The 16111-nt window shown below is 40.7% G+C and overlaps 1 protein-coding gene across 2 annotated transcripts; it reads left to right on the plus strand.

Moving 5' to 3' along the window:
• The first annotated feature begins 349 nt into the window (after positions 1–349).
• rfx1b (regulatory factor X, 1b (influences HLA class II expression)) lies at positions 350–15363 on the plus strand. Of its 2 annotated transcripts, none has more exons than XM_085355086.1 (18): positions 350–503; positions 1625–1994; positions 7450–7547; positions 7737–7826; positions 8923–8996; positions 9127–9424; positions 9516–9697; positions 9792–9911; positions 10235–10356; positions 10504–10622; positions 11088–11191; positions 11280–11431; positions 11625–11722; positions 11977–12126; positions 12237–12448; positions 12537–12690; positions 12811–12856; positions 13692–15363. In XM_085355086.1, exons 2-18 carry the CDS (start codon positions 1646–1648, stop codon positions 13868–13870), a joined length of 2547 nt encoding a protein of 848 aa, XP_085211212.1. In that variant the 5' UTR covers positions 350–503; positions 1625–1645; the 3' UTR covers positions 13871–15363. The 2 variants fall into 2 exon arrangements, with proteins under 2 accessions (XP_085211212.1, XP_085211213.1); XM_085355087.1 differs by having other exon boundaries at positions 13695–15363.
• Positions 15364–16111: the final 748 nt, after the last annotated feature.

The raw sequence follows: 16111 nt of genomic DNA on the forward strand, positions 1-16111 counted from the left end.
ACACACACACACACTAAAGAGACATTTCAGTGGACCCCACAGTGACTAATCAGTTGTGAACGTCCCATTATCATCATCGAATACTAATTATTTATAAGAGAGACACACGGGGACAGAGATAACCACCGCTTTCTGTGAATAAGAATGAATTTACATCCCATCATTTCCAATCTGTGTGACATTTTGGGCAATCAAAAAAAAGTAACATTACAAGCGTTCATTTGACGTTAGAATCTAGCGAACGTGATAGACAGGTGTAACCAGCCAATCAACGGTCGAGTTTTCCAACCGATGCTTCGACCACCTCCTTACAGAGCCAACCAACATTTAGATGAGGGAGGGGTAACGACAAGAGGGTAGCAACAGTTGCCCCGGTGAAGGCTCGGCGCCATAGTCACGGTAGTCCTGGCGACAAGAACTAAGCAACGGGAGTCAACAACAACAACCTAAATCTAAGAGGAAAAAACTTTAACGCCTAAAAAGGACAAAACCGGAACAAACAGGTGAAAAGTAAACTATCTCTGAATTTCCATTTAATTTTAGGTGAACTGTGTGTGTGCGTGTGTTTGTGCAGTCGCGAACACTCGCGCAAAATCGCTCGAGCGTTTAGGTGTTGAAAGTGGTTGCTAGCTTCCTTCCAAACGTAGACCGTTGTTATGGCGATGTCAGATCTTTGATAAGAGCACAAGATGGCGGGTGTGTTGTGGCGCCTGTCGTACTTTTTTCTGCTATTTTGTCATAATGTTCAGGTTGTTTGTCACAGTTTCGATTACCGAGAAACTCACGAGGCGAGATTTGTAACGTGGTCGTAGATTTATTCGCTATCGACGTGACTAGCTAGCAGTTGGGTAGCTTGCGTTAACGTCATAACTCAACGTGAGCGATCTCCTAGCTGGAGAGGGGGGAGCTATCACTTTCTCAACTCACATTTCAAACAAAAGCTGACTAAAGAGATTAAATACCGAAACGCACACCAAACTACACACGCACCACTGGGTTTTTAATGAGTTTTAAACGCACACAAGATGATTGCACTATGTTTCATAATCATTTAGTGACTTTGAAAAAGTTTCTTGCGCTGACATTGAATCCAGTGGAAGTGACTGTCGTGAGGTCGGTGTGCCTCATGCTTGTGTTGTGTGGCATGTTGGTTCACGCAGGATTGGCTTCTCGCGCAGTAGGATGGCCTCTAGTATTTTTTTTCTTCAGGTTATGCAATCACGGGACTATCCACAATCCGTAAATTTAATTGCTTTTTTGCTCAGCGGTTTTGATTGTTTTATTTGAGATGAAATGTCATGGCCATGGTCAGTCAGAAACATTTTGAAAATTTGATTAATTGCGTTATCTGTTATGCTGTAAGATTATACTGGTTCTTTCCGTTTTGACAAAACAGGAAAGGCTTTAGACTACTGCTTAGTCTCAGACAAAAGCCCTACTTCCTCATAAGGTTTATGTTACAGGCACACAAGGACAAACACACACATACACACACACACACAAGCGCTCACTCACTCTGAGTGGTCAAAGCACGGTGAGATAATAGGACAACAAAGTGTATTTCTGTGTATGTTCATAGCACCTTCATTAATGACTGTTATTTTTTCTGTATCCATAAAACCAGTGCCTCAAAGCATTGGTTGCCATGGCAACTTCTGGATACTCCGAAGACCTTCAGCCTCAGCAGGCCAACACAGTAACCATAGCAACACCTGCTTCCACCACACCCTCATCCGCAAAGACTGCACACTTCCTGTCCGAGATCCCACCAGCCTCTGGAACCATTTCGTCAGCTAACCAGTCAACTGCTGCTTCTAAAACTGGACAGGATGCACTTTGTTCTCAGGCTCCGCCCACCCAAGCCCAGAGCCAGAAGGCTGTGGTTCTGACTACTCCCACACAGCACTACGTGAACCCTAATCTTCAGCCTTCTCCAGTCCAGGAGAGTAATGGTCAAAGCAGCTCACCTCAGTACATCATAGTAACAATTCCAGGTGAGAGACTACCTTAGGAGTGACTGATACACACATACACATACACACACCAGGATTCAACATTACCAATGAACTCGTAGCCCAGGCATGTTGACTGGTCAGCTGCCAATGTTTGGATAACTGGCTGGAATGAAGCTTCACTAATGAGTATTTTTTTCTCACAGTCAGTATCTTTATGTTAAAATGCCAACAAAAGTCTTGTTGAAAATGAAGATAAAATTGTTTAAATGCAAAGGAAAGTGATCTGTTGCTCTACTTCCATCCACCGGCAGTTAGTTTTACACAGTCAAACCACTGCTGAATTAAGAAGTGAAGAAATGAAAAGAAAATGAAAACTGTCTGTGTGCAGACACTGTTTACTATATAGTTGTGAAATGTATAAATTTCACAGATTTCTTGTAAACTTTGTTGAAGGCTGACAGCAGTGTTCCATCCCTCTCTGGCAATGATTAGCGCAGCATGCAGGGTTGAGTGTTATTTAGATTAAACTAGTAGAATTTTTTTTTTCGCCACGTGTCTGTTGGATAAAGTCTCTAGACAGCTGTGTTACATAGTTTGTCTACCAGAAACTGGATTAATATGCTTATGTGGAAGCAAATGGGTGATAAATTTCTTGCAGCAGCCCCTCTTGTACCTACTGGCATCTCTACTTCAGACTCTGGGTGCAGCTGTTTTTTTGTTTTGTAGAAATGTGTGGAGCCAATTCTAGATTGAGCACTAGGCTGTATGATCAGAGGAGAGGTATTTATCCCATAAATCTGTCCCTAATGTTTCAGATGAATACTGGCTTGGATTCAAGCTTTTTGATTTCGACAAGACAATTAGACCCTCAAAACACATTTTATTAACAGAAAAAAACTACTCCTTGAAAAAACACTGAGAATCACTAGATTTTGTATCACACACTTAATGTTTTTTTTACAACTACAGTGACTCTTTGCTTGTCTTTAAATGCGCTCTCCCAGATGCTGTTTGTGGAGGAAGACTCATCGCTTTGTCACTCTGTGAATGAACTGTGTTGTTGTACTTGAAAGAAAGAGGGAATTTCCTCCACAGAAATGAATAGCTGGGTGAGGCATGTAAAACACAAGGCCTTGTTCACCTTTTTTTGCATTTCAAATCAATGTTTTAAGCTCATTACATTCGCAAACCTCATGCTCGTGATCTGGTATTTATGCAGTGCTTTCCTAGTCCCACTGTCTCCTCAAAGACTCGTTACACTTTAAGCCAGATTGAGTCATTCACACGCATTCATACAGCACTATATTCTATGCACTTTGAGCTCTTTACCTAACACACACTCACAGACTACTAATGGATGCATCTTTGGGATTTTACTATCTTGGCCAAGGACACTTTGATATGTGAAGTTGAGGAGCCGGGGATCAAACCACTAACCTCCCGGGCTAGAACCGCCCAGATATGTGGCAAACTTTGGCTTGCTCGTGGGTATTTGAATAACAGAACTTCTATGAAGGGATGTCAGTGCATGTGTGTTGTACAAACACTAAAAACATAATGCTTGGATATCCAAGCATTATGTTTTTACACAGAAAATGAGATTTCAATCTCAATTAGAATACCTAGAGCATAATATCAGAAGTAATAATAATTATTCTATTAATAATAATAAATAATAATTTTGCATTGATGTTTCCTGATCACCCATCAGTCTTATTACAGAAGATTTCTGTCATCTCTTGCTATCTCTTTAAGAAAGAAGAAGTCAGACCGATATCTAATACCTTTTTTCCAACGAAGCAGCACTGGTGCCTACTGTAGAACCGGTTCCACACATTTCCCCTGTGGGGAAAAAAAATAAAATAAAAAGGTGTTAGTGCCAAAAAGCTAGTACTGGCAAGACATTACATACTGGAGGGACTACCATAAGAACTTTACTGATGATTCACAGATGCAGTCTACAGATTGTGTCGGCAATGGAAGCTTTCGCCAGTGACACTAAGTAACATTCAGTCTTCAAAAATGTCCAAATGTGGGATGGTTCTCAAAAAGGCACCAAGGTAAACCTATCTCAGCACAGGCAGTCTGTTGGTGGAAAGTCCCACCAAAAAGAAAGAAAACCCACTGATGTAGAATGAACCTGTGCGGTGTGATGGTGATGCGTTATGATGACAATCTATGTGCACTGGATTGTTTGCCTTAATAGTCGGAAACTAGGGACTATGGGTAGCCAATGAATGAAACTTCACTGAACCTCTTTTCTGCTGCTTTTACTGTTATACATAGATCTTCGTATGGGGATTTTAAGAATATTTATTCTACATCAACATGTCTTTAAATTTCTGCCTAGCAGTTGTTGAATTTCTTTTGGAGAAAAGAAAAAAAACAAAACCAGAAATTTTTGGGTTGGGATGCCACAAAAGTTGCAAATCATAGTAGCAAATGTACAAAATTAGACATTACCGTAGAAATGAAGGTAGTTGACGTAAGATGGATTAATAACACTTTTGAGCTTAGTACTTCTTATCTAGGAAAAGTTCAATCAGCCATGGCTTATTTTAAAATGTATTCTATTAAATAAATACAAAAGCTTAGTCAAAAAAACCTAATCAGTATTTTAAAAAGTTATGCTAACTAGAGGAAATGAAAAGAGACCCCAGTGTCAGTGCCCATCTGTATGTTTATTTTAGGGCCTTCTATTTGTAGATCTTTTTTCCTGCCAGTATCGAGTGACGCTGTGCCCTCTCACCCAGAGTGAGAGCCTCACAGGCCTGTTGCCTGGGGCTTGTCTCTGCCTCATAAAGTAGGAATACAAAGTACACAATGTAACAGTATCTAGAACATGGACTACAGTAAAAAGAACAGACTTTGTGCATGTTTGTTTTCTGTATTTCAATTTTTTGATAGCTTGTTGGAAATATAGTTTAAGATTTCTATAACATGAATAATATTATGCAGTTAGGGGCATAAGTATTTAGTGACTGACACGTTTTTTGTAATTTAACAAAAAAACAAAACAAAAATCGTATTAACTCTTTGAGAATTATAGCCATTTTTTCACACAGCCCCACATCTTCAGAGGCGTAAAAGTAATTGGACAAACTAAGACAGTTTTAAAAATAAGGAGTGTTTTCTAATACTTGGATGAGATCCTATCCTGCCAATGGCCGCCTGAAGTCTGGAACTGCAGCTGCCTTCAGCTGTTCGTGGATCTCCCTGCATTCATTATTTAATAACAGAAAGGTTGCTCTGTTTGGGTCGAGGTCAGGTGACTTGATCATTGAAGAATAACCCATTTCTTTTCCTTGAGAAATTCATACTGCTTTTGCAGTATGCTTTGGGTCATAATCCACAGCACTATGGTCATTTGCACTGCGAAACCCCGTCTGATTAGTTTTGCAACATTTGGCTGAATCTGAGCAGAGACTATAGCCCCGTATGCATCGTTATTTATCCTGATACTTTTCTCAGCAGTCACGTCATCACTAAACACTAATGACTGGGTTCCACTGTTTGATATAGATCCCCATTCCATAACATTATCTTCACCATATTTAACATATAATGTCGTAAGCTGCCGAACATGAGCTATTTCTCCATTCCTCCAGACTTTTTTCTTCACATCATTCTGGCACACATTAATCTTGGTCTCATCTGTCCAAAGAACTGTGTAGGCGCTTGCTTTCTGTCAAAGTTTAATGTGGACGTCTTGTTCTTGAATGTATTTTGTGGTGTGCACTTTGTTGTAAGCTCTCTTAAATGTAGACGTTTACTCTTTGAGAGTGCTCTTGAGTTAGATATTTTGAAGCTGGAACCAAGGAATGAATTCTGTGATCATCCACTGTAGTGGTCTTTCAGGTCTTTTGTTGCTGCTGACCTGGCAAAATCAGCCCTCCTTTCTAAGAAAGCACCAGATTGTTAATTTGATGACTCCTAACGTTTTTGCTGTCTCTCAGATAGGTTTATTGATAGGTTTATTGTGGTTTTTCAGGTTAAGGATGGCTTCCCATGCTTAGATTGACAAGTAGACCTCATGTTGAATGTTCCAGTAAACAGTTGCCTAAGCAGTATCAGCACAGTTAATGAATTTGTCATGCAATAACAAGGAACTGTCTTCACCTTTCCATTAAATTGCTTCCAAGTTGTCCAATTACTTTTCTTTTTTAGGTGTTGAAAATGATTTATACAGTCATGGCTGTACGGTTAATACAGTACTTTAAAAAAAAAAAAATCAACTGAAAATCTGCACCTCAGTCATAGCTTGATTTTTTGATTTCATATCCATTGGGGTGGTGTACAGAGGCAAATTTACAAAACTTTTGGCATTGTCCAAATAATTATGAGTCATAATATATGACTAGATGTTGTTTTGCACTGTAAGGTTTAGATGGTGTTTCTTAAATGTTGCTTCAGTCTGGTCTAGAACATAACATTTACATTTTCATTATTCAATAGTTAACAATATAGCTGTAAAACGAGAAAAAAATATTTATGGTCCTTGTAACCTTCAGGTTGTATAGGCTTGGATTATTGGTAGGTGATTGAAAAAATAAAAGCAAAGTTCTCTAACAAATAACTGACTTATCAACTGTACTAATTATACCAATTGATGAAAACAATAGAATTCTAAAGTGGTGTGTTTGGGCTGGGGTTACAAACAAGCCCTAAACCAGGTTAAACAACGCAAGCCATCCTTTTTACACAGGATTGACAAATCTTGTATAAATGTATCCACCAAACCACAGACAGACTGGATTTATACTGTTGCACCAAACACAGGTGACTAGTTAGCTGTCAGACTGATGTTGTTGCCTGAATAAAAAACGTTTTCTTGTAAAATGGGAGGTGAAATTGTGATCAGAGTTATCATTTTCAAGCACCTAGGCCAGAGCGTTTAGCTATAATAATGTAAAATTCAACTGAGTGGTACATTGGGCATTAGTCAGCTATGACTTGACCAAAGTGTAGTTACTGGTAGTCTATTTCCACAGTGTTCAACCTTGGTTGGAGTAAGAGCATCACAACAGGAGTAACAGTAAAGGTGGTTAAAGTAAAACGTTTTCTCACCCGAAAAATAAAAACAAGTGCCCTCTCCTCCACCCAACCTCCGTTCTCTATTTTCTCCCGCTGTTGTCAACCCACACGTATCTCTCTTTTTTCCCCTCTCATCTGATCTCCATGTTTACAAGATGGAGGGATTTCTCTCTCCATCTGGGGAGATTAGCTGTCCAAGGCTGTCCCTTCTGCATACAAGATATAAGGATGAAATGAGAATTGGACAGACACACTTCTCCTCCTCCTCACTGTCCATCTTTCCTCAGTAGAGCAAAAAAAGAAACTTGATTGCGAGATGTTCTGTGGTGGCTGTTATTACGATTTGGAACCAGTCTGTCGTGAGTGCTTCGCTTGAAGCGATGGTGGATGGGTTTTCAGTTAAATGTGCCTGATCGTCAAATGAAACCTTTCTCCTTTACCTTTTGTGTTTCATCCACAGATGACTCTGTGCCCTCCAGTGACAGTTTGTCAGACTCCAGCCCGCCCGCCCCTGGTGTACCTACTCAGGTGGTCCAATCAGTGCAGACCACCCCACAGGTAAGATGCACACATATATTCATTATGATGGGAATCCCCCTGTATGTTGGAGACAATGTGGACACCAACGAGCACACCACACATACTGTGGGACTGCTCTTTGATCAGGACTCACTGGAATGACATTCACGAAACACTACAAGAAATTTTCAACTTTCAATCTGACGCTCTGGCTTTATACATCAACAGAGGTCAGTGTTGCAAGCCGTGTCTCAGGCAGCCAAGAGGAATCAGACAGGCCACGTCAACAATCTACAGTCTGTGCATATAACCCCAGAGGTAAGGAAGATAATTCCTCTCATCACTTCATCAGCATGTCAGTCATGCCACACCACGTACATTGATCTGCAACAGCACACCGCTGCCAGTTTTGTTTCATTAGTTGTAATCCTTAATAGCCTGCTATCATACAATTAAGTTAACAAATTGGGTTTAATTAATGTGTAATCAACATATTGAGTGCACAGTATGATATTACTGAAGACCGGGAGAACCTCGTGGGCAGTCAAAGAGACAGTTACTTTTCAGGACTCGATGAAAGCAAATCAAATATTGAACTTGGTGAACGAATGCGTGCTCTGCTTGTCTTCTTCATAATGCCTGATGAAGATTAAGACATTGCTTTTGTATAAATGTTTTAAGGAATATTTTTGCAACCAATTTGAAATTGCCAGAAAGATAACTTCATGCCAAGTGGATGTGTAGAAAGAGAACAGTTTTGCAGCTTTTTACCTAGTAGTCACACCAGCATAGCATGTATTAAGCTTGCATTTCATTGAGTTGAAATGTACTATAACAAGTGCATCTTGTATAGTAACTCCTTAGAATTAAAAAAAAAAAATAGAATATAGCTTTTCAGTCACAAATGTGAAATCAAAAGGTTTAGCAGTCTTGTTCACACTGTGCCCACACATATTTTATGTTCCGGTTAAAGAGTCGATTTGTCTTTCCGTCATTACAATATTTACTATCTGCTTTAATAAGTAAAATACGAATAATTATCGAGAGCATAACTGATGCACGCTAAGTTTCACTGCACCCTTCACTTCAATTACACTTTAATTACATTAGTTATCTTTAGTTATAGAGTGCTTTTCACAGTTGTTCATGCAACACCATCATAAGGAGCAGATTTTAATAAAGTGGGACATTCAAAACATATCTGCATGTTGCTGAGTTATGTCATTAGGTGGAAAATGCAACTGTTAGTCATGTTGAGCACAGTCTGTTAGTGTGACACTTTAAATTGTGAGATGTGGGGTGCCATCTCCTTTCCTTTAGGAGGATGGTCCAATATATTCTATGCTAAAGGAGGACTTCATTCAGTTCTTGCAACCCTTTAATTGTGTTAATCTCCTTTTTGCTAATTTTTCAGGTAGAGCATGTGTACTCTGGCCAGATCCAATATGTGGATGGAGCAGGAGATGCAACTTTCACCACACCCACCATGTAAGTAGTAAAGCACCTGATCTGTCTGTCTGTTTGCTCTATGCTCACACGTTCAGTTACACACACTCTGAAACTTTGCTCGTCACAGAGCCATTGATATATTTCATTGTCTGTGTCTTTTCTTGTCCAGTCGACCGAACAATTACCCCTTCTCCGAGTCGCCCCTGTATTCCCAGACACCTCCTACGTCCGCCTCCACCTTTTACGAGGCCACGCCCAGCTCTGAGTCAGACATCACTGGATCTGTGACTTCACAGCCAGTTTCTGTGGCAACAGCAGGAGCCAGCAGCACAGCAGCTGCTGCAGGTGGAGGTGGTTACGTTATTCAAGGAGGTTATGTCTTAGGAGCAGGAGGAACTCCAACAGCAGGTGGAGGAGGAGGAGGACAGAGTTACTCCAGCCCCAACTCTCGTGCCCCACCTGCTACCGTGAGTCGAAAAGTTGAAAGTGAAGCACATCTATGATCCGTGACAGCCTACCACCCAAAGGTTCAAATACTGTGACGTCCTTTTTCCCCAGGTGCAGTGGCTCTGTGATAATTACGAGGGGGCTGAGGGGGTGAGTTTACCTCGCTGCACCCTCTACTACCACTACCTGCTTCACTGCCAGGAACAGAAACTAGAACCTGTTAATGCTGCATCTTTTGGAAAACTCATCAGGTCTGTCTTCATGGGGCTGCGTACACGGAGATTAGGAACCAGGTACAGAAAAACACGCATACAGACACACATACACGAACTGTGCAAGACCAGTCTCTCAAGGGTTTATCATAACTTTTTCCTGTGTATGTTTCAGAGGGAACTCTAAGTACCACTACTATGGTCTGAGGATCAAATCCGGGTCACCTCTGCTCAGACTGATGGATGAACAACAGCACATGGCGATGAGGCAGCAGCCTTTCTCACAGAAAAACAGGTAGCCACCCATGCACTCTAAAACTTGTCCTTGAGCCATTACAGGTACTGAGCTTCTAAATATAGTATGAAATACTAGTAGAGTACATCATTGCTGAAAAATATTCCTCCTGTGGTTTATGATTTCATTCTATGCATGGATGACATTTCGTTCTTATCCACAACTGGTCCTCCTGTCGGGTTTTACGTTATTTTGTCAAAACTGAACACCTTGTGTGAAAAGATCCACTCAAACAAAAATATGTAAAAATAGAACAATGCACACATATATTCATATATTCATTAACTCTGGCTCTGTTTCTGTGTGAATGATGTGACAAATAGGGTAAAGCCAGTTCAGAAGTCACAGGGGATCACCAACGGCACAGTAGGCGGGATAGGTCAACAGCAGGGCTCGACACTTTGTGACATTTCGGCCCAGGTGCAACAGTACCAGCAGTTCCTAGGTGAGGAACACCTGCACATTGTTCATCATTGTTTCTTTTTTAGTATATTGAATAAGCAGTTTAAAAAATGGATGGATATGATTTTATTTCAAATGATACTGAATCAACTCTCCGTGGTTCCTGTTTCCTGTGCATTATCATGTGCAGAGGCATCAAAGCAATTGCCAGACTTTGTGGAAATTGATCTTCAAGATCGAACCCTGCCCGATGGGATCCTTTTAGAGCACCTCAAGGCCTTTCAGACTCTGTACAGAGAACACTGTGAGGTATGCAGCTTAGACAAAAGAAATGACATGGAGACTGAATATAATAGACATGCTTTCCATGTGTGTGTACTTATTTCTCTTGCCATTATTTACTTATTTCTCTTGCCATTTCATTTTGTCATTGAAAAAAGCAAGGTTCTTGTAGTTGTTGTAAAGCACAGTAACATCAGCTTCCGAAGAAATGCAAACAGAAACACTGAAGTGAAGTTGTGCTCATTCACAAAGTAGTTTTGGATGATTCACACAGTTCAAAATAATCTTTATTTTATGTTGGACATTGATGCAACCCCTAAGTTTATCCAGCCCAGTTTCTTCTAATTTTCTATCCTGTGTAAATTAGCATCGGGTTTCACTCGCTGAGCCTATTACTTGAAATTTTTAACATAAATACAAGCATCCAGCTGTGCAGTGTTATACATACAGGTCCCATGAACACCTCTGTGATGCTAAGTGTGATCCTCGCAGGCTATTCTGGATGTGATGGTCAACCTTCAGTTCACTCTTGTTGAGACCTTGTGGAAATCATTCTGGAGGTTTAGCCAGAGCAATGATGCAGAATCGCTCAACCTGTAAGTATTGCAAACACACTCAAATGTGTGCACCCAAGCATCCCCTGCTGAAACTGAAGCTGATCAGCTGTTTCACATGCCCACCCAGACACAACGAGTCTGAGAAGCGACTGCCCAAATCATGCCTGGTGGTGCTGTGTAAGTTTGAGCCAGTGCTACGCTGGACGAGAGAGTGCGACAACCTGCTGTACCAGACTCTGGTGGAGATCCTCATCCCTGATGTACTGAGACCCATTCCAAGTAAGTTAATAATGTCATGTAGAAACGTTTTAATTTTCTGCGAAACCCACCTGAATACGTTTCAGTGCTGTTTTAGTGATGTATACTGTATGTAAGAATTATACACTGCGGCTCATTTAAAATGGAGAGAAGTGTTCCTGTGTTTTTGTATATCCCTGTAAATTGCATCTTTCCTCTGCATCACCGCCATCAGGTGCCTTAACTCAGGCCATCCGCAACTTTGCCAAAAGTCTGGAAAACTGGTTGACAGGTGCCATGATGAACATCCCAGAGGAGATGGTTCGCATAAAGGTATTTTTATTTTTTTTTACACTGAGCTCTGTATCCGTGTTTTAATTTAGAGCTTTTTCTTTAATACACGGGTGCATCCCTTAGCACTTAGCTCACCTTACATCACCAAATGTAAGCTGATAAGTGGGATTTGTGATGTATTTTCTGACTTGGTGGTTTTTAGTGCTGCCATATTGTGATGGAAAAATGTGACTTGTCCTCTTTATGGCTCTTTTTGACAATGGTACTTTATTTCTCCTCGCTTTTACTTTCAGGTGGTGTGCATTGGCTCTTTCTCCCAGACGCTGCGTCGTTACACCAGTCTGAACCACCTGGCTCAGGCTGCCCGGGCCGTCCTCCAGAACTCAGCTCAGATCAACCAGATGCTCTCTGACCTCAATCGGGTTGATTTCAATAACGTACAGGTCTGCCAGTACTGCCGTCTGTGTCTCCTGCGCTTACCTGCTGCTGTACATCAGTGTTTTTTAAAATAAAACAGCAGATTGCTCACTGTGCTTGCCTGCGTCCCCCTCAGGAACAGGCATCCTGGGTTTGTCAGTGTGAAGACCGTTTGATCCAGAGGCTGGAGCAAGACTTTAAAGCGACTCTGCAGCAGCAGAACTCCCTGGAACAGTGGGCTACCTGGCTAGATAGTGTTGTGTCCCAGGTCCTAAAGCCCTATGAGCACAACCCTATGGCCCTGCCAAAGGCTGCAAAGGTTTTCCTGCTCAACTGGTCTTTCTACAGGTGAGGGGAAATGGGGGAAAATGGGCTTTGTAAAGATGCAGTTTTATGTTAAAGAAACATTTTCTGAATCTTTTCTTTTCTTCACCAGTTCTATGGTAATCCGGGACTTGACTCTGCGCAGTGCTGCAAGTTTTGGGTCCTTTCATCTGATCCGCTTGCTGTATGATGAGTACATGTACTACCTAATCGAGCACAGAGTGGCTCAGGCTAGAGGAGAAACTCCCATAGCAGTCATGGCAGAAGTATGTACCTGAACACACACTCATACTTGTATTCCACTTTTGAATTAAGTTTATAAATATGTCTATAAATGAGAACCTTCACAAACATTTATAAATGTGCTTTCTTTGCCATGGACACAGTTTGCCAGTACTGTCAAGAGCCGGACCTCTCAAGATATTGAAAAAGGTAAATGAGGATGGTTTTCCTTAAATACTCTTTTATTAGGATTCCTCATAAGCACCAGCCTCAGCCTTAGCCGTTTTGCTACTTTGTAACCACAGCAGTTGCCCCCTGCTGGCCATTACAAAGAATGCTGAATTAATGCACTTCTGCATTGACTTCACTTTTCAGACACTCGTCCATCTTTTATGAAACTCTTTGCGTTACAGATTTAGAGTTCACACCTTTTTCTTTTTTTAAATGCAAACAATAACAAGGTCCCCACTGAGGAGAAGTTTTTATTACAATATGATGACATCAGCGGTTTTTAGAGGTCATTTATGGTGATATCAGTATTGTTAATATGGAAATGGAGCAAAGTATATTTTGCATCATTGTGAAGTCATGAAATCATGTTTTAAGTTAAAGCAACGAAAGTGCTGAACTTTTGCCTTATTTGTGTTACCCTGACCTTTGACCTTACATACTAAAATGGTATACTTTAGTATGTAATGTTTAGTATATTGTTGTGAAGTTTGAAGATCATCCATAAGAAACTGTGGGTAATATAAAGGGGTTTTTTTGTTTTGTTTTTTCTACAGATTTTTAAATTTGGTGGTTTGATCCAATTTTAATCAAAATAAAATCAGCTTGAGGCGCTATTACATAGAGATGGTGGGGAGGAAGAACTCATGTTTAGGGGGAGAAAAGAAAAAGATGGTGAGACAAAGAGAAGACAAATGAAATATGTATGCATTAGAGATTCAAACAAAAAACAAAACAAAAGTGCACAGTAGCTGCTGCAACAGGCCAACACTCAGCATGGCACCGTGGTATTTACTTATTGTCTTTCATGTCTCAGAAGAAGAGGAGGAGGATGACGATGAATATAGTGAGGAGGACACTGGAGATTTGGTGCTGCAGTCCAGCTCTCTGAGCGCGGTTGATGATGAGAAGGAGGTGATGGAGCCGCCAGTCAAACAGCCCAGGACAAACTTAAGCCTGCACACGCTCAATGAGACCGACAGCACACCACCTTAGCTAATCACCTGTACGGTTAGCACAATGCTTGACACATGCCTTTGCTTTAAGTTTCAAATCATGTCATCTCGTTCTGTCGCACCATGTGAGCTTCTGGTTTGCATGTTTGGTCGTCTGTGGTGAGAAAGTGGGAGGGCCTTTTGCCAAATTTTCTCTGCTGTACTGTTTGTGCTGCAGCCTTTATGTTTACCTTCACTTTATCATTTCACAGTCCCCCCCTCGTTCCCTGTGCCTTCCCTGCCTTTTCAGTGGCTGCTCCTGCCCAGCCTGAATTATATATACGCATATTCTTGATTCCCTCCCATCCCGCCTTAACCACTGACCTGATTGCTGTGGAGAGATTCATTGTCCTCTAAACTCAAATATCACTTTAATTACCTTTAACACAATGACTATGCAGGGGAGCTGGACTTGAATGAATGATATTGTCTGAAAAATATATTTGTTTAAGAGTAGCATCTAGAATGATACTGCATCATGAATTTTTGTTGGCACATGGACGTTGAGTGAAAGGTATTTGGCTTTATAAATGTGACTCCTTATTCATTTGGCCAACTAACTGATACGCTGTGCCTTTTGAGAGATTTCTAGGCTTAACAAAAAAAGGTTGTGCTCTATATATTCTGTATCGGTGGTTCAATAAATGAAGGTCCTGTGAAGTAGTCGTGGTGTTGTCATGAACTTTTTGTAGCTGTTAAAAGAAAAAAAAAATTGATCGTCTAGTTTTGTGATGATTCTGCCTGGTTTGTTTTTCTTCATCCATCCTTTCTTTCATCATCAACATCTTTCTTTCACACATAAACATCCAGATGACTCGAGTGCAACCCCCCCCCAGCTTTTCCCACCTGATCAGCTCCACATATTTTGCAATCTTTGTACCAGCTAGATGTACCAGCTATCTCAAAGTTTTTGTAGTGTAAGAGTAGATGTTTATTTTCAGAAAGTGTGTATGCTGGACGTTTGTAGATAACTTATATTATGTACCTTTTTGTGAACGCCGTAATATATCCAAAATATTCGTATGTTGTTTAACCATTATTGCCTTAATAAGTATGTCGTGGTATGTCCACCAGCCAGAGTCTTGAGCTATATTTTTATTGTGATGATGGACCAAGCATGTGAGTATGGTGACTTAAGATTAACCCCCTCAAAGAGCACACGCTCAACCAGCAGCAATGTGTGACTGTGGGACTGAGGGGAAAAGAAATAAAAATATTATAATGGTAGTGGGATGTCCCTCAGGACCACCTGATTACAAAGATGTCACCAAAGAACATAACAAAGGAGAAAAAAAAAGTATGTTTACATTTATATATAAATATATATGTGAGAGCAGGCTACAAAAATCTGACTCGAATTAAAATTAACCGCCAACTGCGATGTCATACAAACTGTGCCGTGGATTCTGTCCCTTGCTTGTGCTGCAGAACCATTTCTGAACGAGGTTCTTGCTGTTATTCTGAAGACCTTTGTACTTAAACCTGTGATCAATGTTTGTAGCTTTATTCTCACTGTTATAACTAAAGAGATGTGATTGCTATCAAAACTTGTGCCAGACTGTTTTTCCTTCATTCCCTGTGTTGTTCTTGGAATTTTTCTTAACCACATTTTCCAACTGGAGGTTGGTTTGGGGATGGGCAGTTTGGTTTGGGAGTCCTCAAAATGAAACAAAGGCTGTAATGGAATTGTCCCAAAAAATGACCACCTTTGTTTTCATAATATTTTTTTCTTAGGTTTAAATAAGTCAAACGGAGACTCAGGAAAAAGAGAACCTGAGGGCTCAGAGAAGACCTGCTCTAGATGTTGTGGGGCTGTTGCCACTGATGCCCCTCGCAACATCGGCTGTCAGGGGCAGTTCCTCTGGATTGGCAAACTAAGGCAGCAGACCTTTGATCATGTAGCCATTTCAGGGGGATCATGATCCTCAACCTGCCTGGGAAAGTTTATGCCACGGAGGATGGGAGTTCATCCATTAGTTAAACCTCAGATTCAGGTTTGGTTTGGTGGGAGTTTGCAGAACTGATCGTGTCCCTCATTCATTCTTTGGTTCTTATACAAATTAATGCTCAGGTTGTACAAGTCAGACCTGATGGATGGCCCGGGGGTCTACTTCAGCTAAAAGACAGAAGATCAGGGACCATTTAATGAACAGTAAAAGGTAAACCTAAATTTAAGTTTCTCTGTACTTAAATTATAAATTATTTGGGACATTGTAGTATTAAAATTGATTAGTCTACAAAA

The sequence above is a fragment of the Diplotaxodon limnothrissa genome, linkage group LG6 (genome assembly GCF_057381915.1).
Source record: "Diplotaxodon limnothrissa isolate DT_005_m linkage group LG6, D_limnothrissa_male_GT1.1, whole genome shotgun sequence".
NCBI lineage: Eukaryota > Metazoa > Chordata > Actinopteri > Cichliformes > Cichlidae > Diplotaxodon > Diplotaxodon limnothrissa.

What these genes read in the sequence shown, in the direction of transcription:
- rfx1b (XM_085355086.1), top strand. Translation starts at nt 1,646, where the DNA reads ATGGCAACTTCTGGATACTCCGAAGACCTTCAGCCTCAGCAGGCCAAC. An exon ending in CTCGTGCCCCACCTGCTACC is followed by an intron (nt 9,425 to 9,515) that starts GTGAGTCGAAAA and finishes CTTTTTCCCCAG; the next exon opens with GTGCAGTGGCTCTGTGATAA. An exon ending in CCTTTCTCACAGAAAAACAG is followed by an intron (nt 9,912 to 10,234) that starts GTAGCCACCCAT and finishes TGTGACAAATAG; the next exon opens with GGTAAAGCCAGTTCAGAAGT.